This window comes from Oncorhynchus gorbuscha, linkage group LG21 (assembly GCF_021184085.1).
Source record: "Oncorhynchus gorbuscha isolate QuinsamMale2020 ecotype Even-year linkage group LG21, OgorEven_v1.0, whole genome shotgun sequence".
Taxonomy (NCBI): domain Eukaryota; kingdom Metazoa; phylum Chordata; class Actinopteri; order Salmoniformes; family Salmonidae; genus Oncorhynchus; species Oncorhynchus gorbuscha.
Window position 1 is genome coordinate 45,344,813 of NC_060193.1, and position 20,933 is coordinate 45,365,745.

The 20,933-nt window shown below is 44.1% G+C and overlaps 1 protein-coding gene across 1 annotated transcript in view; it reads left to right on the top strand.

Annotated features, from left to right (window-relative positions):
- Positions 1-204: 204 nt before the first annotated feature.
- Positions 205-20,933, top strand: part of LOC124008490 (aryl hydrocarbon receptor-like) — a 98,341-nt gene continuing 77,612 nt past the window's right edge. The window contains exons 1-2 of the mRNA XM_046319795.1: positions 205-687; positions 8,648-8,835. Coding sequence (XP_046175751.1) covers positions 629-687; positions 8,648-8,835 — 247 coding nt within the window. The 5' untranslated portion in view covers positions 205-628. The remainder of the gene's footprint in view (positions 688-8,647; positions 8,836-20,933) is intronic.

The window sequence follows — 20,933 nt, forward strand, 5'->3', positions numbered from 1 at the left end:
CTCTCTCTCTCTCTCTCTCTCTCTCTCTCTCTCTCTCTCTCTCTCTCTCTCTCTCTCTCTCTCTCTCTCTCTCTCTCTCTCTCTCTCTCTCTCTCTCTCTCTCTTCTGTGTTACATTTCCTGAAAGGGCTTTGCACCAATAGCGAGCAGCCCCACTATACCTGCTGCGTGAGTTGCGGCGAACCAGCGCTCTGGATTAGTTCGAGTAGCAGAAAACGCAGCCATTACTTTCGCCCAACTAGAGGAGTGTACAGTATGTTAATGCATTAGGAATGACAGCTTTAAAAAAAAAAACGGACGGACGGACGGACGGACGGACGTACGGAGTCAAATGTATTCGGATCACGCAAGCCATTTGTAGCTGCTGTGCAGTTTGAAAAGTTTCCCTAAACTTTTGTATCAAAAAGCAATTTTGGATTTTGTCGGTCTGGTCAACCAAGAGGAATAGTTTCTGTTCATATTTGGAGCGTCGACGTATGAGACGTTCTGTACATCGGCGGACTCCTTGTGGATATTTACATTATACTGAGCTGCATCGAATCGTGGGTCTTCGAAAACGACCTGCAAGAATAAGAGGGACACGTATAGGATAGTCTTATTCTATAGACTTTCTTAGGGAGAGATACATCATGTTGGGGAGTACGGCGCAGTACGCAGCTAAGAAACGGAAGAAGCCTGTTCAGAAAATGTAAGCAGCTCTGAATATAATTTTCAAGTTAAAATATACGGCTACTTTGTGTAAAAGGAATGGTTACATTATCTTACAGGTCATCCAATGCTACTAATAGAGGTTCTAACGATACAAAACAATAAACTAAATGTTTAATTTGAAGTTTATTCTACTATGATGTGAATGTGTAGTCTATCGTGTGGCACTTATTTCCACTATAGCCTATGGGTTCTGAGCTTCACTAAATCAAGTTACGCAAATAAGACCGATGTGCATGTTCACCACATTTTGTCATAATTTTATGGGTGAATGCATGACGGCATTTTTACGATACACACATTGCTTGACTTGTTATCTATCAATCTATAATTGATCATATTATATGAATAATATGCATATTATGATACTGGCTTTGTGTTTAAGTTGTGCGTAAAGTTGGTATAGCTCTGGGTATCTGCAGTGATTCTGCAGATGCAACGATACCAAACTGATTTAGCCTGCTGTCTCGTTCCGAAACCATCTTCATTTGATTTTTTAATCTATACAATCTGTATTTAAGTTATCAGTATTTTCCACAGCAACCCATTGTAAAATGCTTCCTCAAGTCTTGAGGGTTAGCTTAAGATTTCATTTTGGTGTGTAGTTATGGTCTGGCATGGAAATGGTAGTCTTGCATTAGTCATAATCAAGATGAAAATTGGAAATTGGGCCCAAATTTTGTAATCTGATGGTCCTGCGGTTTTTTCCAATCATGAGGAACAACTTTTTTAAATGTCTTAATTTTGTCCTCTGCAAATGACTAAATCACACACAAGGTTACACATTTATATTTTCTGGCAAAAAAAAATCACTTGAACAAATCGTTTTTTAAAACGTTTAAATACATTGCACTACTCAGAACATTTTGGTCCCAAGATTCCGGCAAAAATCTTATTTTCATTTATCTGACTTTCATTTATCTGCATGTCCAGCCCTTATATTTACATAAACAGTTGCATTCATGAGATGTCAATAAAAAGACAAGTTCCATCTAAGCACAAACCTCATTTAATTTTTTTTTAAAATATGAATGCTGTAAGTACATCAATTGTTTACTCACTGGAGAATCATATCCAACTTGTCAGTGGCAACTGTGTTTAGTTTGGAGTTTGTGTCAGCAACTACGTGAGCATACAGTGTTATAGACACATGTCCAGGGATTTCCAATGATCTTCTATACTGGAGAACCCCTTACCTTTTAATGACCCTTGTGTGGCTTGTTTGTGAGAGTCTTAGCGTTTCATAGAAAGCTTTTAATAGTTTGTAGCTCAAACCATTCGGACTCTACAGACATTTTGGTATAAAAGACCCGCCCCCGGGCCCCTTCGGGTTCCGCCCTTGTCTCACAAACACCGCTCTAGTTCACCCCCCCTAACCAAACAGAGTAATGGTTGGTATTTACGGATGCAGAAGATATAGACGATTCCAATAGTGCAGGAAGACTAGCTCAGACACACAATGTTTAAGTCCGAAACTCGCCTCAGGGAGTTAATAAGCATGAGTAATTACTTTATGATTACCTACTTATAACCTTACGACCTGATTAGCAACAGCAGGTATTTTGCTCCACTTTTTAAAAAAAAGTATTTTCTTCCTCCAATCTCCACACTTTCTATATCAGCCCTGTATGGAAACGTTCTCTTTTCATTGCTCTCTCCCTCTCTCAGATTTCCAGAAGGTTGGAACAATGGCACAGGGTAACTTGTTGGCCTTTTAAAAAGAGAAGATTGATGGTAAAACATTACCTACAGCAGGAGACAGTGTCTGCCGTTCTATAATGTCCAATAGAGTGATCTTTTTCGACCTCCACAATGATATCATTGTGTGGCTGCTGTGTTGCAGACCAGGCGTAGGCTGCCTCTCAAACGGCACTCAATTCCATATATAGTGCACTACTTTTGACGAGGACTCATAGGGCTCTCTGGTCAAATGTAGTGCACTATATACGGAATAGGATGTCGTTTGGGACACATCGCTAGTGTTTTAGTAGATATTGCTTTGAGTATGATACTCAGTCAGCCACTCTTGCTAGGTCACTGACTTTTAGTTGGTGAGTTTTCCACTAGGAAAAATCCCTTTTAGAACAGAATGACTCTTTGTCATTCCTTTGTGAATCAAATGAGAGTGATCCAACAATTCAGCAAACATTTCACATTATCTAAGAGACTTATAGACAGACAAACAGATAGGTAGGCAGGCATGGAAACAGACACACAAAGACAGACAGACAGACAGACAGACAGACAGACAGACAGACAGACAGACAGACAGACAGACAGACAGACAGACAGACAGACAGACAGACAGACAGACACACACACACACACACACACACACACACACACACACACACACACACACACACACACACACACACACACACACACACACACACACACACACACACACACACACACACACACACACACACACACACACACACACACACAGACAGACATGTTAGACCCTGAATCTCCAGTCCACACCAGACCCTCGGCCACCTCTCCTCTCCTGGCCTGCTACTTGTCAGTGACGTCACACGGCTACGTTAACTGTAACAGACCTCACCAGAAGCTCATTACGGGAACACTTGACCCAATGAGCCAGAAGTGACTCTTGCTATTTTTGGCAGCAAGTTTGTCAATGGATGAATATGACTTTGATGGTGATGACCGTGGAGGGGGCATGCATTCGCATTCCCACATTTTAAAGCTTTACTTTAAAGGGACCCTTATTCCCCATCCACCTGTGTGGCTTCTACCTTCACCATCCCTTCACAGACAGTGTCCTGACTGTTTGGAACGAATGTTAGACAGTATTTTCCTTGTCTTTTTTTCTTCTTCACCTAAACAATTTGGAAAGAATGTTAGACAGTTTTGATGTACTCGTTATTTTCAACATAAAACCTCATCTTATTCAGGGGTTGTTGTTGCACTGACTCAGACAAAGTACCTTTTTTGGGGAGTCTGGGAAAGCAGTCTTGCAATAAGATGGTAAAGCTCTGCCAAGATAGATAATACTACACATCCATTGTTTTAAGTATTGGACCTGGAGTATGAGTAATGGCGAGTTGGGCAAGACGAACGCTGCAGGTTGAGCCATCTGAGTTTAACTCCAGTCTTGTTTTGTTGAGGTGGACCAGAGACAGATCGAGTTATACTGGAGGTTATCAGGGTGGGAATGACCTTACCAGAGCCGGGCTCAAATAGTGTTTGTGCACTTTCAAATATGTTAGCTTCCCTTGGTTGAGCTTGCCTGGCGCAAAAGAACCAATAGAATAGGCCCAAAAGGGAGAGAGAAAAAAACGACACATCTGGCACCCCGTACAAGTCAAATGTTGAAAGTATTTGACGGGAACAAATACTATTTGAATCCAGGCCTGGGCCCCGGTGTTTCCAAACGTGCACAGGCCTCTCGTGTCATGTATCGGTTACAACACTCAAAATCAGATTACCCAGATCTGGTTACTCTAACGCGCCTCCTCTGTTCAGCCATCAGGTTGACCTTTGGCCTGTTATCTATTTTGGTTCAGATCTTGGCCGTCTGGTTTGAACTGTTTATGGAAAGGTTGGCCATTTTAATGATGTGAGCCAAAATGCTACAAGAAGCTAGCACTTATGCTATTATAAATACATAAGTATGTAAACATCACCGTGTGGTCCTTGCAGTGATTAAGAATACACTACTGTAACATTGAACTACGTGCAACCCGTATCAAAACATGCTAATTGTCACTTGGAATTTGTCATTAACTTGTGATAACACCTGTGCTTACAACAAAGAAGGTTACCTCCGTCTGCGTGAGGAATCCAAGATGGAGTCCAACTGACGGCGGACGGACAGAGACGGTCTGAAAGAAGGGCCTATTGTCCCCATGGCCAGTCTCTGGCGTCGTCACTTTTGTTTTCGAGGATTGTGTCATTTGGTTCCGAACCTCTGGCTTGAGTTACTGTTGAAATTCCTTCGGGTAAACCCTTGGTGGTGAAAATACAGCGTCGGGTTACAACAGACCTCCATTTGACAACAATGGCTTGGTTTCTCAAGACAAGGTTCTCCCGAACATTGAACCAGGAAATTCTGAAGTGGGAGAGGTTGTTGCTTTTCCACCTGCATTGTTTGCTGTTTGGGGTTTTAGGCTGGGTTTCTGTACAGCACTTTGAGATATCAGCTGATGTACGAAGGGCTATATAAATAGATTTGATTTGTTTGATTTGTTGGTTTTAAGGATTGGTAAGAGTAGACAATGACACACTGTGTTAACAACATTATCATCATCTATGTCTATGACAATTAATTTATAATACATTTTTCATTTTTTCTTATATGTCTGACAGTTCATTTTCAAGAAAATATTTCACTTCGTTTTTCTTGGAATAGATGATTATGATGTACAGTATACTTGACACACAACGCTAATATTGCCTTGCTTATCAAATGCCTAAAACAACTCTGTTGTCTCTTGGACTTAAGGCCTTTTGTAGTTAGTTGAACATTATAATGGATTAATTATGCTATTTGACAGTTTACAAAGAGAGTTAAGTACGTTTCTAGGAATATGCCAGAGAGTATAGTAGCTGTGACCCAAAGGTGCTTGGTGAGACTTACTCTAAGACAAACACCTGGGACACAGTGGCCTGTATTTGGGAGGAGTCAGGATGACGTCATACTGCACCAATGACCTGGTTCTTTACTTGAAGTTGAGAATCACATCTGTTTCAGCTACTCTTCAACTATCAAAGGGGACAGAGTCTCTGTTTGTATCTGAAATGACACCGCATTCCTTATAGTTCACTACTTTTGATGCTATAGGGCCGGGATGTCAAACAAATGTACCACGCGGCGCGCATTCGATCTTCACCGAGGTCCGGAGGGCCGCAGATCGAATGTAACTTTTCATTTAAAATTTTAACTTGTCCTCTATCTATCACTTTCTGGAATGTTCGATGCTTATTGACTGTCAAGCTTCATTTCGATGACTGTTAGCTAGCTGGACAGAGTGAAGAGACTATACTGTATATACTGAGCAAAAATATAAACGCAACATATAATGACCCATGTTTCATGAGCTGAAATAAAAGATCCCAGAAATTGTCCATATGCACAAAAAGCACAAATTTGTTTATATCCCTGTTGGTGAGGATTTCTCCTTTGCCAAGATAATCCATCCACCTGACAAGTGTGGCATATCAAGAATGTGATTCAACAGCATGATCATTACACAGGTGCACCTTGTGCAGGGGACAATAAAAGGCCACTTAAATGTGCAGTTTTGTCACACAACACAATGCCACAGATGTCTCAAGTTTTGAGGGAGCGTGCAATTGGCATGCTGACTACAGGAATGTCCTCCAGAGCTGTTAACAGATCATTTAATGTTCATTTCTCGAACATAAGTCGCCTCCAACGTTTTAAAAAATTTGGCAGTATATCCAAGTGGCCTTACAACCGCAGACCACATGTAACCACGCCAACGCTGAACCTCCATATCCGGCTTCTTCACCTGCAGGATCGTCTGAGACCAGACACTAGGACAGCTGATGAAACTGAGGAGTATTTATGTCTGTAATAAAGCTCTTTTGTGGGAAAAAAATATTATGATTGGCTGCGCTCCTGCCCAGTCATGTGAAATCCATAGATTAGGGCCTAATTAATTAATTTAAATTGACTGATTTCCTTTTATGAACTGTAGCTCAGTAAAATCGTCAAAGTTGTTGCATGTTGCGATTATATTTTTGTTCAGTATATAGAGTTGAAGTTGGAAGTTTACATACACCTTAGCCAAATACATTTAAACTCAGTTTTTCACAATTCCTGACATTTAATCCCAGTACAAATTCCCTGTTTTAGGTCAGTTAGGATTACCACTTTATTTTAAGAATGTGAAGTGTCAGAATAATAGTAGAGAGAATTATTTATTTCAGCTTTTATTTTTTCATCACATTCCCAGTGGGTCAGATGTTTACAAACACTCAATTAGTATTTGGTAGCACTGCCTTTAAATTGTTTAACTTTGGTCAAACGTTCCGGGGTCCTTCTACAAGCTTCCCACAATTAGTCGGGTGAATTTTGTCCCATTCCTCCTGACAGAGCTGGTGTAACTGAGTCAGGTTTGTAGGCTTCCTTGCTCACACAAGTTTTTTCAGTTTTTCCCACAAATTGTCTCTGGGATTGAGGGTAGGGCTTTGTGATGGCCACTCCAATACCTTGGCTTTGTTGTCCTTAAGCCATCTTGCCACAACTTTGGAAGTATGCTTGGGGTCATTGTCCATTTGCGGCCAAGCTTTAACTGATGTCTTGAGATTTTGCTTCAACATATCCAGAATGATTTTCCTTCCTCATGATGCCATGTATTTTGTGAAGTGCACCAATCCCTCCTGCAGCAAATCACCCCCACAACATGATGTTGCCACCACCATGCTTCACGGTTTGGATGGTGTTCTTCGGCTTGCAAGCCTCCCCCTTTTTTCTCCAAACATAACGATGGTCATTATGGCCAAACAGTTCTATTTTTGTTTCATCAGACCAGTTGCAAACCGAAGCCTGGCTTTTATAGGGCGGTTTTGGGACAGTGGCTTCTTCCTTGCTGAGCGGCCTTTCAGGTTGTGTGGATATTGGACTCGTTTTACTGTGGATATAGATACTTTTGTACCTATTTCCTCCAGCATCTTCACAAGGTCCTTTGCTGTTATTCTGGGATTGATTTGCACATTTTGCACCGAAGAATGTTCATCTCTAGGAGACAGAACACGTCTCCTTCCTGAGTGGTATGACGGCTGCGTGGTCCAAGTGTTTATACATGTGTACTACTGTTTGTACAGATGAACGTGGTACCTTCAGGCGTTTGGAAATTGCTCCCAAGGATGAACCAGACTTGAAGAGGTCTACAATATTTTTTCTGAGGTCTTGGCTTATTTCTTTTGATTTTTCCATAATGTCAAGCATAGAGGCACTGAGTTCGAAGGTAGGCCTTGAAATACATCCACAGGTACACCTCTAATTGACTCAAATGATGTCAATTAGCCTATCAGAAGCTTCTAAAGACATAACATAATTTTCTGGAATTTTCCAAGCTGTTTAAAGACACAGTCAACTTCTGACCCACTTGAATTGTGATACAGTGAATTAAATGTGAAATAATCTGTCTGTTAACAATTGTTGGAAAAATGACTTGTGTGATGCACAAAGTAGATGTCCTAACCGACTTGCCAAACTATGTTTGTTGACAATACATTTCATGGAGTTGCTGAAAATGAGTTTTAATGACTCCAGCCTAAGTGTATGTAAACTTCCGACTTCAACAGTATATTTCTTTACTCAAAATGCCCTTTGGCCTTGAGTTTGACACGTGCTATAGGGAAAAGGGGGCCATTTTGCGCGTTTGCAGACTTGAGACATCTCTCTAAAAGACAATTGTTCTTGGAGGTTTTTGGGTGTGGATCACATTTCATTTCCTGAAGTGGCCCTACGTATGATTTGTAACCGCCTGAGAATCTTCTTTAGCGCCAGAATTCACTTCAACACCAACCCAACAGTGGACCGGGGAATACCCTAACCCGAATAGCACACAGCTAAAATCATAGAGTAGATCCAACCTCATTAAGGACTAAATTGATCAGGCACTTTCACATTACAATCAAATGAAATTGGATTCCATGTAAGACTTGCACTACTATTCCATTCTCTTCTTGACCAAAATATTTCTTACAAGGTGGTTTCATCATCACCAGAGAAACCAGGCTGTGGCAGAGACCGGGGGCTGCTTGTCACACATTCTACTCGTGTGTCATTCTCAGCATCAGTCTGTCTTAGAAGACTCTATTCAACAATAATAGAAAGACAAAGGTCTTGGGTTGAAACGGGGACCATAAAAAACCCTGCATCAATTTCAACCCCCCCCACCATCATCGAACGTTAACTTATTTTCCTCTCTTTTTTTCAGTCCTAAACCCCCTCCTACAGATGGCATCAAGTCGAACCCGTCAAAGCGCCACAGGGACCGGCTGAACGGAGAGCTGGACAAGTTGACCGGGCTGTTGCCGTTCTCAGAGGACGTGCGTGCGAGGCTGGACAAGCTGTCTGTGCTCCGGCTCAGTGTGGGATACCTCAAGGTCAAGAGCTTCTTCAACGGTGAGTGTCCCACACTCTGACTCATAGATAAACCAACAACGCTGGCCGCCTCATAGGCCACATCGTGGCTAGCTCTTACAGCAGAGTCGAAGACTGTTAGATTGAGGTGTCATTTTTGGTTTGAGGCTTCTTTTTCTCACTTCTATTCGCCTCGCTTCTCAACTCTGACTACTTGTCTTCCACTCGCTGTCTCTTTCTGCATCTCTCTCTCTCTCTCTCTCCTCTATTTCTCTCAGGAAACGGTCCATATCGGTGTTGCCGTGGTAATTGCACTTTGAGTCTGAGGCCGAGTGTTGAGTAGAGGACAGACAAAAATATGGTACCTCAGAGTGTCACATGGCCAGACGCAAGCTTCCTTTTCCTGTCGATCGGCAACACATGTTGTAAATATCATCACACACCCCCGCCCACCGCCTGGCCCCTCTTAACTTTCCGGCCCCTCTTAACTCCCACGACAGCAGAGATGTTAGCTAGCATTGCACAGACTCGTGCGCACTCATGCACGCCCACGCACACACATACACACACCAGGCAGGATTGACTGTCCTGCTAGTGTTTCTGCCCCACACAACGTTTCCTCACATTGTTCCCGCTCTGTCCAAAATTAGCATCAATTAGAAGCAGACTGCAGCTTCGTCGCAAGCCAGGCCATGACGGGAGCTAACAGACACTCGGAAAGAACAGACCACTTTTATTTTTAGTCTGGGGCATCCACCGACGTAGTTGTTAGCTGTAAACACTCTGCAACAACAACAAAGACAAATCAGGTCCTTTGCATATTGTATTTGTAAGTCGCTCTGGATAAGAGCGTCTGCTAAATGACTTAAATGTAAATGTAAATGTATGTTTTGGACATAACTTCCTTGGCAACCAAAGGTGTTAATTGTAATGAATGGAGACATGCTTTTATTGAGTCACTAAGTAAACGTTGCCAGGGCGATGGCCGTACACAGTGTGAGTAGTCATGAGCTGCAAGCCCCAAAGCGGTTAGGAGATCCTGTTTTGTTTCCATCCTTTTTTTGACACCACAACAACACACACAACAGCAAGAGCAGCAGCAGAGCCTCTCTCCCTCCCTCTCTCCCTCTCTCCTCTCCCTCTCCCTCTCTCTCTCTCTCTCTCTCTCTCTCTCTCTCTCTCTCTCTCTCTCTCTCTCTCTCTCTCTCTCTCTCTCTCTCTCTCCCCTCCCTCCCTCCCTCTCTCTCTCTCTCTCTCTCTCTCTCTCTCTCTCTCTCTTCCTCTCCTCCCCTCCCCCTCCCTCCCTCTTTCTCTTATGGAGCAACAGAGAGGGTCAGAAGGACATAGAGGGTGTGTGGAGGGAGTTGGAAGTCAGGCCTTGAACTCCACCCACAGAACTACTTCCTGTGCAACCCCTTACCCTTCTTTCCTTCTTCTGTTCCCTCCCATACTCCTTCCTCATTGGCCTGTGTGAAGTTCACAAACTCCCCCTCCCCAAACAAATGCAACAGGATCCAAGTAGAATGGTGTACTGTGCTTGGTCCGGCATGGCATGGCACGGCATGGTCCGGAAATTGATTGTCATTTACAGTATATTAGCATTTTTACATTATTAGTTGCTATTAAATATACTAGGACTAGTTCAACTCTACTTAAAGTGGGCTTTATATATTTTATACACACATTTTCTCAATTATGTAATTTTGGTCATCCTCAAACATGCTGTGGCGGTCACAGCCCTTTGGTCATCCTCAAACATGCTGTGGCGGTCACAGCCCTTTGGTCATCCTCAAACATGCTGTGGCGGTCACAGCCCTTTGGTCATCCTCAAACATGCTGTGGCGGTCACAGCCCTTTGGTCATCCTCAAACATGCTGTGGCGGTCACAGCCCTTTGGTCATACTCAAACATGCTGTGGCGGTCACAGCCCTTTGGTCATCCTCAAACATGCTGTGGTGGTCAACTCCCCTTTGCCCGCTTTTAATTTCGGACCATAAAACGCTTTGGTCAGGCCTGAGCTATGTAGATGTATGGTGAGCTCAGAGTGGGTTGAAGGGGCTGGATGCTTGGCTCAGGAGAAAGAGACCTCTGTACTCTGAGGTTCCAAGCTTGCTTGCCCCTCGCCTCAATCATAGACCACTAAAGGACGGCGGGAAGGAGGCCGGCCTCGGGCCGTAAGGCGTGGCGGTTGATGAGAAAAACCCTAGGGTTGGGTCCCACGCCTCCCACGCGGCGCTCCACATAAGCAGCACATTGTGCCTTCCCAATGATCGTCAACCTACTGGCCCACCAGACCCCAGTTTGCTTTCTCTCCCTGTCTGCTGAAAGTACTGTGTTTTAATCTCCCCTGGGTGTCGGCTCTCTGCCCCACTGCTACATAATCTATCTGTCGTCTGACCAATTTGGTTATCTTTGACCTCAGTTCAGAGTGGAAGTGTCAATCAACCATTTCCACACTTGATATCTCTCAAGTATCTTCTGATTGGGAACGAATCAGAAGGTGCACGACCTCACTAAACCTCACTAATAGTTGCAATATTATTCCTGTATGAACAAAGTCTACACATGGGGAATGGCAGTGAAGGTTAATAGATTTGTGTGGCTGAGCTCACCATGCATTCACTACTGCAATATGAACAGTGGTCTTTCAAGGCCTTCCTCGTACCACGTGGTTCCTATCTCTGTGTTGGACTTGGCCGACACTGTGAAGTAAGGGAGTGTCAGCGAGTGTCAGTGGTAGTGTGGGAACGGAGGTTTGACACTGTACGACTCTGAACTGGGGTCAGTGAAGTTGAAAGATCACCACCCTGAATCCATGTGACTCTGCGGTGAGACAACAGACAGACTCTGTAGCAGTGGGACCCATGCGGAGTGCAGAAACCCGGGGGAGATAAATACTCTGTGTGTGTGTGTGTGTGTGTGTGTGTGTGTGTGTGTGTGTGTGTGTGTGTGTGTGTGTGTGTGTGTGTGTGTGTGTGTGTGTGTGTGTGTGTGTGTGTGTGTGTGTGTGTGTGTGTGTGTGTGCGTGTGTGCGTGTGTGCGTGTGTGCGTGCGTGCTTGCGTGAGTGCGCGCGCGTGTGTGTGTGTCCGTGTCCTTGTGTTACTGTCAGCAGACAGGGAGAAGGCATCCAAAGATCTAGTGGGATCTTTGGTTCCTAACAGTCGTCTGCATTGATGAAGATCAACATTTCATCCAGAAAATAACTCGGAGACCGTCCTGATTGTCGACTAAAAAAATACACTGAAGCACCGCTTTACCTTCATCAGTCACGATAGGCTTGTGTGAAGCTCCATCGGTCAACCACCCCACAACACCCACGCACACAACGCACACATCCATCTTTCCACCTCCTCCCTGTCTCTGCTTAGCACTGGTCTTTGTCTCTGTGAAGCCTGTTTATCGCCTCTGGGATGTGAGGCTGCCTGCCTGCTGGGTGCGGAGGGCTGGAGGGGCAGGTCTGGGGAGGGGAGCTCTGGAACATTGCTGGCTGGCTGGCTGCACAACCACAACACGAGGGACTGCTGTCGGAGTCCGCTGTGTTTGCCTAGTGACGGCTCCGACGTCTAGATTATTGGTAGGCCTATAACCCCTGTCACGTTCTAGCTCTACATATCAGAGCAGTGTTCAAAGAAACGAGGAATAGGCCGTGTCCCATTAGAACTGAAATATACCTGTCGTGTTCTTCATGTTCCTGTGGAGCATAGTACTAGTACTACTGACATGTCAGATTCAACTCATAATGAAGAGCCTGATCATTTTGTATTTCAGTTGAATTTGTGTTGGTGCTGGGCTTGAACAAAAGCCTGCACACCTTGGGGGTTCCAAGGAAACAGGTTTGAAGAACACTCTTCCATTATGTACACCTCCCAACTTTATCTCCACTAGTGATGCCGTTACCCCCCCCCCTCGCTGTATCCTGTCAAGGGCCTCTGTGTTGATTTCACACACCTTCCCCCACCCCCTTCCATGGCTTTCCCAGATGTTTTTCCAGCGTTGGGATTTTTCTTTGGGGAATAGGGAGGAGTGCAGGTCGGGTCGCTAGCATGCCCCAACAGACGCACGCTGTAAAACATGATAAACAAGCTACTGAGACAGTCACCTTTGACCTCTTCCATGCTAACCAATCTCACATTCTCCTGGGGTTATGGTAAGGTTATACTGAGGTTGTAATAAGGTTGGACTATGGCAACTGTGCTTCATTTCACTTCCTGTGTGACATACATTTTGGTCTTATTTGTTATTATTCCAAACAGAAATCTTCTTTGAATGGATCTCTTTCAGTTGCTCTTGTTTGTTACGAAGTGTTGACAGAGTGAGTGTTGTGGGTGTTACTGTTGGTGACATAGATACAACACAGGGTTGGATTCAACATTAGTGCATGGGCAGGTCAAACAAAACGTAGAGTGACAGGGCGGTCATTGGAAGGCGACCAAAGTGCAGCGTGGTGAGCGTACATTTCTCTTTTTACTTAAAATGTCTCCCAACAAAACAAGAAACAAACCACAACCGTGAAGCTTACAGGGCTTAGTGCCACTAACAAAGATAACTATCATACTTAGGGGGCTACCTAAGTATGATTCCCAATCAGAGACAACGATAGACAGCTGTCCCTGATTGAGAAACACACCCGGCCAACACATAGAAACACAAATCATAGAAATAAAGGACATAGAATGCCCACCCAAATCACACCCTGACCAAACCAAAAGAGACATAAAAAAGGCTCTCTAAGGTCAGGGCGTGACAATCCCTTTGTTGATTTTGAAGTCATCCAGTCATAAATAGCTGCCTGAAGGGTGGATGCAATTTGTAAAGTGCATGATCACACACCAGATCAATTTGCATTGTTGTTACCATTCTTATAGTCTGTCTATGTGACGCCATTGTAACTACAGTGAGTAAGTGGGGTTAGTGAACGGGATGGTGTCTGGACATGTTCAGCTGGGTAATGTTTGACATTGTAGACACATTGACACACACATACACACACACACACACACACACTCACACTCACGCACGCACGCACACACGCACGCACGCACGCACGCACGCACGCACGCACGCACGCACGCACACACACACACACACACACACACACACACACACACACACACACACACACACAAAAATACAAACACTGCTCCAGGACATAACATGATGAAATGGAGGAAGAAGAAGTCACAGAGACAGAGAGGAATGTCCCCTGTCACCATTAGCAGTGACCTCTAACCCCTGTCCTCCCAGAACAATCTCACAGGCTCTGGCAGGCTCAAGGTTTTGACATGTTGTTGTTGACTACCTAGACACCAGGTTTTCCCAAACTCAGTCCTGGGCCCAAAACGTGCACCCATGGCGGGTGCCTGTTTGAGAGGGATAACAGTCACCGCCAGTCTAACTCAATTACTGAATAAGACCCCAGTCTTAGGACTGACAGTGTGTTTTGGTGAGTCTTTGTGCTGAGTTTTAACTTAGTTGACTAGTACTGTCTCTGTCACTCCCTCCTACCTCTCTCTTTCTCATTCCTTTTCTCACCCCGTTTTCCTTCCACTCACCCCCGTGACCTGTTCTTTACTGAGCAGAGTATGAGAAGCAGAGCAATACGTGAAGCATTATAGTGGGATTTATATAACCGATTCAGGCAACAGTAAGATGCACCATTCATTTTCAGGTGAGCAAATATCCCGGGACATTTGACAACGACAAAGCTGTTGTGTGAATCACACTAGCATAGTGGTTTCTGAGCCTCTAATGTCACAACCTGACTAAAACATGAGTCACGCTGTCACAGTTGAAGTCTTTTTTTTTCCTTTTTTTAAAGGACCAGACGAGTCAACATGAGTCCTTTCACTATGACACATAGTTATAGTGGCGTAGAAATGACACCGGGGGCACTGCAATAAGAATAACAACAATGGTGATTATTTAACCACAGTGATATTACCGACTTCCACCCACTTAACACAACGACGTCAAGACCGGCTTGTGATTTACAGATCAGTACACACTGAGGAAACCAACCAAACAAGGCATATAAGACATAAAAGCCCAACTTTAACGACACGCTCCTTTCCTTCTTTTTCTCACTACTATAGCCGTTTCCTTCCCTCCGTTTCCTTCCCTCCGTTTTCTTGGGGCTCGGTGGGTCTTTAGCGGGTGCTCGGGCGTGTTCCTACTTGAGCGGCTAGCCGCTTGCTGCTGTGTTTTGACTGGGTTTGTGCTTCAGAGGGCAAGCCAATAGTCGTGGCCCTGTGCTAGCTGAGAGGGCTAAGATGGAGTCCTGCGTTGGGTGGGTTGGGTGTACCCGGAAAATTCAAGCTTTTTTAAACAATTTTAAGTTCCAACTTATTGAGCAGCGCCCTCTCTGTAATGGCTATCAAACACAAGGCCAAACAGTTGGTACATGTACAATATCTGTGTCTGGTTAGCGTGAGCTCCTCTACTTTCCAGATGGTTTCAAGGTCCTGTGTTTGAGTTATGATCATGTTACATTGCAGGCAAAGTGCTAAGACTGAGGAATCTGCCACATGCCTACTAAACCGTATCACAAACCCAGCAGATTCCTCCAGTTATACCAACCGCTAGCTAGCACTGAAACACTAGCCCTGTACTGTATTTCAAGTAAAATATCACTGGGGTCTCTACCCATATTTGGGATTGGATTTGACAAGAAATGTCTATCTTAAAATGCCCCCAAAAAAGAGTTATGCACTCTGGGGCATTGATTGCTACAATCTCCACATATTATTTTTTTGAGTAAAAGATGGTCAGAGATAAGTAAAGAGTTACTGTTAGGGTTACTGTTAGGGTTAAGGTGTGCATTGAACCAATCATAGAGGTTGAGTGGTTCGTACAACCAATCACAGGATGGCCACAGGGGTCATAAGGTCAGACAGAGGTCAGCAGCAGTCGAGTAAGACTGTCTCAATCAGGCCAGGTTAATGGTCACCATGCAGGACAGGTTGAGACGGGCCCTAAAGACCTACAGCTTCCAATCTCATGTTCCTCGTAGAGCTCAAGCCCTTTTTGTGTGTGTGTGTGTGTGTGTGTGTGTGTGTGTGTGTGTGTGTGTGTGTGTGTGTGTGTGTGTGTGTGTGTGTGTGTGTGTGTGTGTGTGTGTGTGTGTGTGTGTGTGTGTGTGTGTGTGTGTGTGTGTGTGTGTGTGTGTGTGTGTGTGTGTGTGTGTGTGTTTGCGTGCGTGCGTGCGTGCGTGCGTGCGTGTGTGTGTGTGCGAGAGAGTGGCATTTCCTTTTTTTCCACATAGGAAATGACTGTTAGAACCAGCTCTGATCAAAAGTAGTGCACTACGTAGGGAATAGGGTGCCATTGTGGACACGTCAGAATGAATGACTCCAGCCAAAACAAATATTGATGTTCTGCCTCCCTCTGAAACAAACTGCTTCTTTTTTTCCTATCAACAATGGAGAAGCCGTATAACTTTGTCTCTATGGAAGAATACAATGGATAGAAAACAAATAGGACCAGGAAAATCCATGCTTGGAGAAGACAATGTCCAAAGTTGCTATTGTAATTTCAAAAGTAAGTAAAAGAAGAAGGGTCTTTCGTAATAGCTCCCACACTAGTTGAAAAACAGTCGTCAGTTGAGAGTGAAAGTCGAAAGGGGTTCTCATGGAGCGAGCCATGATGAGACGACAGAGACAAATGAATGAATGTCCCCAAAGAGACTTGTAGATCTACTCCTGTTTCTTTCTATTGGTCCTACTCCTGTTTCTTTCTATAGACCTACTCCTGTTTCTTTCTGTAGACCTACTCCTGTTTCTTTCTGTAGACCTACTCCTGTTTCTTTCTGTAGACCTACTCCTGTTTCTTTCTGTAGACCTACTCCTGTTTCTTTCTGTAGACCTACTCCTGTTTCTTTCTGTAGACCTACTCCTGTTTCTTTCTGTAGACCTACTTAAGTTTCTTTCTGTTGGTCCTACTCCTGTTTCTTTCTGTTGGTCCTACTCCTGTTTCTCTCTGTTGGTCCTACTCCTATTTCTTTCTGTAGACATACTCCTTATCATTTCTGTCGGTCCTACTCCTGTTTCTTTCTATTGGTCCTACTCCTTTTTCTCCCCGTTTGTTCCTACTCCTGTTTCTTTCTGTAGGTCCTACTCATGTTTCTTTCTGTAGACCTACTCCTGTTTCTTTCTGTATACCTACTCATGTTTCTTTCTGTAGACCTACTCCTGTTTCTTTCTGTATACCTACTCATGTTTCTTTCTGTAGACCTACTCCTGTTTCTTTCTGTAGACCTACTCCTCTTTCTTTCTGTAGGCCTACTCCTGTTTCTTTCTGTAGACCTACTCCTGTTTCTTTCTGTAGGCCTACTCATGTTTCTGTAGGCCTACTCCTCTTTCTGTAGACCTACTCCTCTTTTCTTTCTGTAGGCCTACTCCTGTTTCTTTCTGTAGTCCTACTCATGTTTTTTTCTGTAGCCTACTCCTGTTTCTTTCTGTAGGTCCTACTCTTGTTTCTTTCTGTAGACCTACTCCTGTTTCTGTGGTCCTACTCTTGTTTCTTTCTGTAGACCTACTCCTGTTTCTTTCTGTAGGCCTACCCCTGTTTCTTTCTGTAGGCCTACTCCTGTTTCTGTAGGTCCTACTATTGTTTCTTTCTGTAGACCTACTCCTATTTCTGTAGTCCTACTCTTGTTTCTTTCTGTAGACCTACTCCTGTTTCTGTGGTCCTACTCTTGTTTCTTTCTGTAGACCTACTCCTGTTTCTGTAGGTCCTACTCTTGTTTCTTTCTGTAGACCTACTCTTGTTTCTTTCTGTAGACCTACTCCTGTTTCTGTGGTCCTACTCTTGTTTCTTTCTGTAGACCTACTCCTGTTTCTGTAGTCCTACTCTTGTTTCTTTCTGTAGACCTACTCGTGTTTCTGTAGGTCCTACTCTTGTTTCTTTCTGTAGACCTACTCTTGTTTCTTTCTGTAGACCTACTCCTGTTTCTGTGGTCCTACTCTTGTTTCTTTCTGTAGACCTACTCCTGTTTCTGTAGTCCTACTCTTGTTTCTTTCTGTAGACCTCCTCCTGTTTCTGTGGTCCTACTATTGTTTCTTTCTGTAGACCTACTCATGTTTCTGTGGTCCTACTCCTGTTTCTGTAGGCCTACTCCTGTTTCTGTAGACCTACTCCTGTTTCTGTAGGCCTACTCCTGTTTCTTTCTGTAGGTCCTACTCTTGTTTCTTTCTGTAGACCTACTCCTGTTTCTGTGGTCCTACTCTTGTTTCTTTCTGTAGACCTACTCCTGTTTCTGTGGTCCTACTCCTGTTTCTGTGGTCCTACTCCTGTTTCTGTAGGCCTACTCCTGTTTCTGTAGACCTACTCCTGTTTCTGTAGACCTACTCCTGTTTCTGTGGTCCTACTCCTGTTTCTGTAGGCCTACTCCTGTTTCTTTCTGTAGGTCCTACTCTTGTTTCTTTCTGTAGACCTACTCCTGTTTCTGTGGTCCTACTCTTGTTTCTTTCTGTAGACCTACTCCTGTTTCTGTGGTCCTACTCCTGTTTCTGTGGTCCTACTCCTGTTTCTGTAGGCCTACTCCTGTTTCTGTAGACCTACTCCTGTTTCTGTAGACCTACTCCTGTTTCTGTGGTCCTACTCCTGTTTCTGTGGTCCTACTCCTGTTTCTGTAGGCCTACTCCTGTTTCTGTAGACCTACTCCTGTTTCTGTAGACCTACTCCTGTTTCTGTGGTCCTACTCCTGTTTCTGTAGGCCTACTCCTGTTTCTTTCTGTAGGTCCTACTCTTGTTTCTTTCTGTAGACCTACTCCTGTTTCTGTGGTCCTACTCTTGTTTCTTTCTGTAGACCTACTCCTGTTTCTGTGGTCCTACTCCTGTTTCTGTGGTCCTACTCCTGTTTCTGTAGGCCTACTCCTGTTTCTGTAGACCTACTCCTGTTTCTGTAGACCTACTCCTGTTTCTGTGGTCCTACTCCTGTTTCTGTAGACCTACTCCTGTTTCTTTCTGTAGGCCTACTCTTGTTTCTTTCTGTAGGTCCTACTCCTGTTTCTTTCTGTAGCCTTACTCCTGTTTCTTTCTGTAGGCCTACTCCTCTTTCTGTAGGTCCTACTCATGTTATTTTCTGTAGCCCTACTCATGTTTCTTTCTGTAGGCCTACTCCTGTTTCTTTCTGTAGATCATACTCATGTTTCTTTCTGTAGGCCTACGCCTGTTTCTTTCTGTAGGCCTACTCCTCTTTCTGTAGACCTACTCCTGTTTCTTTCTGTAGGCTTACTCCTCTTTCTGTAGTCCTACTCATGTTTCTGTAGACCTACTCATGTTTCTTTCTGTAGACCTACCCCTGTTTCTTTCTGTAGACCTACTCATGTTTCTTTCTGTAGACCTAACCCTGTTTCTTTGTGTAGGCCTACTCCTGTTTCTTTCTGTAGACCTACTCCTGTTTCTTTCTGTAGGTCCTACTCCTGTTTCTTTCTGTAGACCTACTCCTGTTTCTTTCTGTAGGTCCTACTCCTGTTTCTTTGTGTAGACCTACTCCTGTTTCTTTCTGTAGACCTACTCATGTTTCTTTCTGTAGGCCTACTCCTGTTTCTGTATGCCTACTCCTGTTTCTTTCTGTAGGTCCTACTCCTGTTTCTTTCTGTAGACCTACTCATGTTTCTTTCTGTAGACCTACTCATGTTTCTTTCTGTAGACCTACTTATGTTTCTTTCTGTAAGCCTACTCCTATTTCTTTCTGTATGCCTACTCCTGTTTCTTTCTATTGGTCCTACTCATGTTTCTTTCTGTAGTCCTACTCCTGTTTCTTTCTGTAGGTCCTACTTCTGTTTCTTTCTGTAGCCCTACTCCTGTTTCTTTCTGTAGCCCTACTCATGTTTCTTTCTGTAGGTCCTACTCCTGTTTCTTTCTGTAGCCCTACTCCTGTTTCTTTCTGTAGGTCCTACTCCTGTTTCTTTCTGTAGCCCTACTCATGTTTCTTTCTGTAGGTCCTACTCCTGTTTCTTTCTGTAGGTCCTACTCCTGTTTCTTTCTGTAGCCCTACTCATGTTTCTTTCTGTAGGTCTACTCCTGTTTTTCACTGAGAAACAACAGAAATGGCTGTGTGATAATAACAAGAAAAGAGCATCAGGAAATAGGGCACTTTAGCTTCCTATTGCTTTGTTCTTTTGCAGACCTACACTAACCTGAAAGGTATCGGCTGGTTCATTACAGCCAGTTCAGTTTTTTGTGGGGTGATGCATGTGATGCTTTTCCTTATTGAGAGATCAGATCGAGATTGATGGGAACAGAGATAATTAGGGGTTGTGGGGTTTTATAAGGGGGGGGCTTGGTGAATCATCACTTCTCGTTTCTGATGCATGAGTTCAACTTTTGGCAAGAGGAGAGGAAACGGAGAGAAACTTCATCTCTCTGAAGGACAGCTGTTATGTTTTCGCCCTGTTTTAGAAACCTCCAGTGTTGTTCAGCTGCCACTGAGTCACAAACGCCGATACTAACAACCCCACAACAAAAGAGATAGTCAAGGTGGGGGGGGGGGGACGATTCCTTTATTTTCATCGAATGAAACTTCTAGAGACTTCTAGAGAATACATACAGGATGTATAATAGAGTTCTCCTTCTACACTGTGTCATGAGAACGGTGTGACTTAACACTACAAAACACCTTGAGGAACCCCTACTTCATGCCAAAACTAGTCATTTTGACTCAAAAGTCTAACAGTCTAATAAATACATTTCTTATATGTTATTGGAAGAATGCTCCTTTGGTTGTGTTTATGAATGTCTTGGGTAACATTAGAACTCCGGGAAAAGTCTTATTTCAAAGAACACTATAGCATTTTAAGCTCAGGGGTTAGGTTTAGGGTTAGAATTACTATAATGGGGCCTCCTGAGCGGAGCAGTGGTCTAACGCACTGCATTACAGTGATTGAGGTGTCACTACAGCCCGGGGTTTGATCCCAGGCTGTGTCACTGCAGGCCGTGCCCGGGAGAACCATGAGGCAGCACACAATTGGCTCAGCATGGTCCGTGTTAGGGGAGGGTTTGGCTGGCCGGGATTTCCTTGTCCCATTGCGCTCTAGCAACTCCTTGTGGCGGCCCGGGTGCCTGCAAGCTGACTTTCAGTCACCAGTTGGACAGTGTCTCCTCTGACACGTCGGTGCGGCTGGCTTCCGGGTTAAGT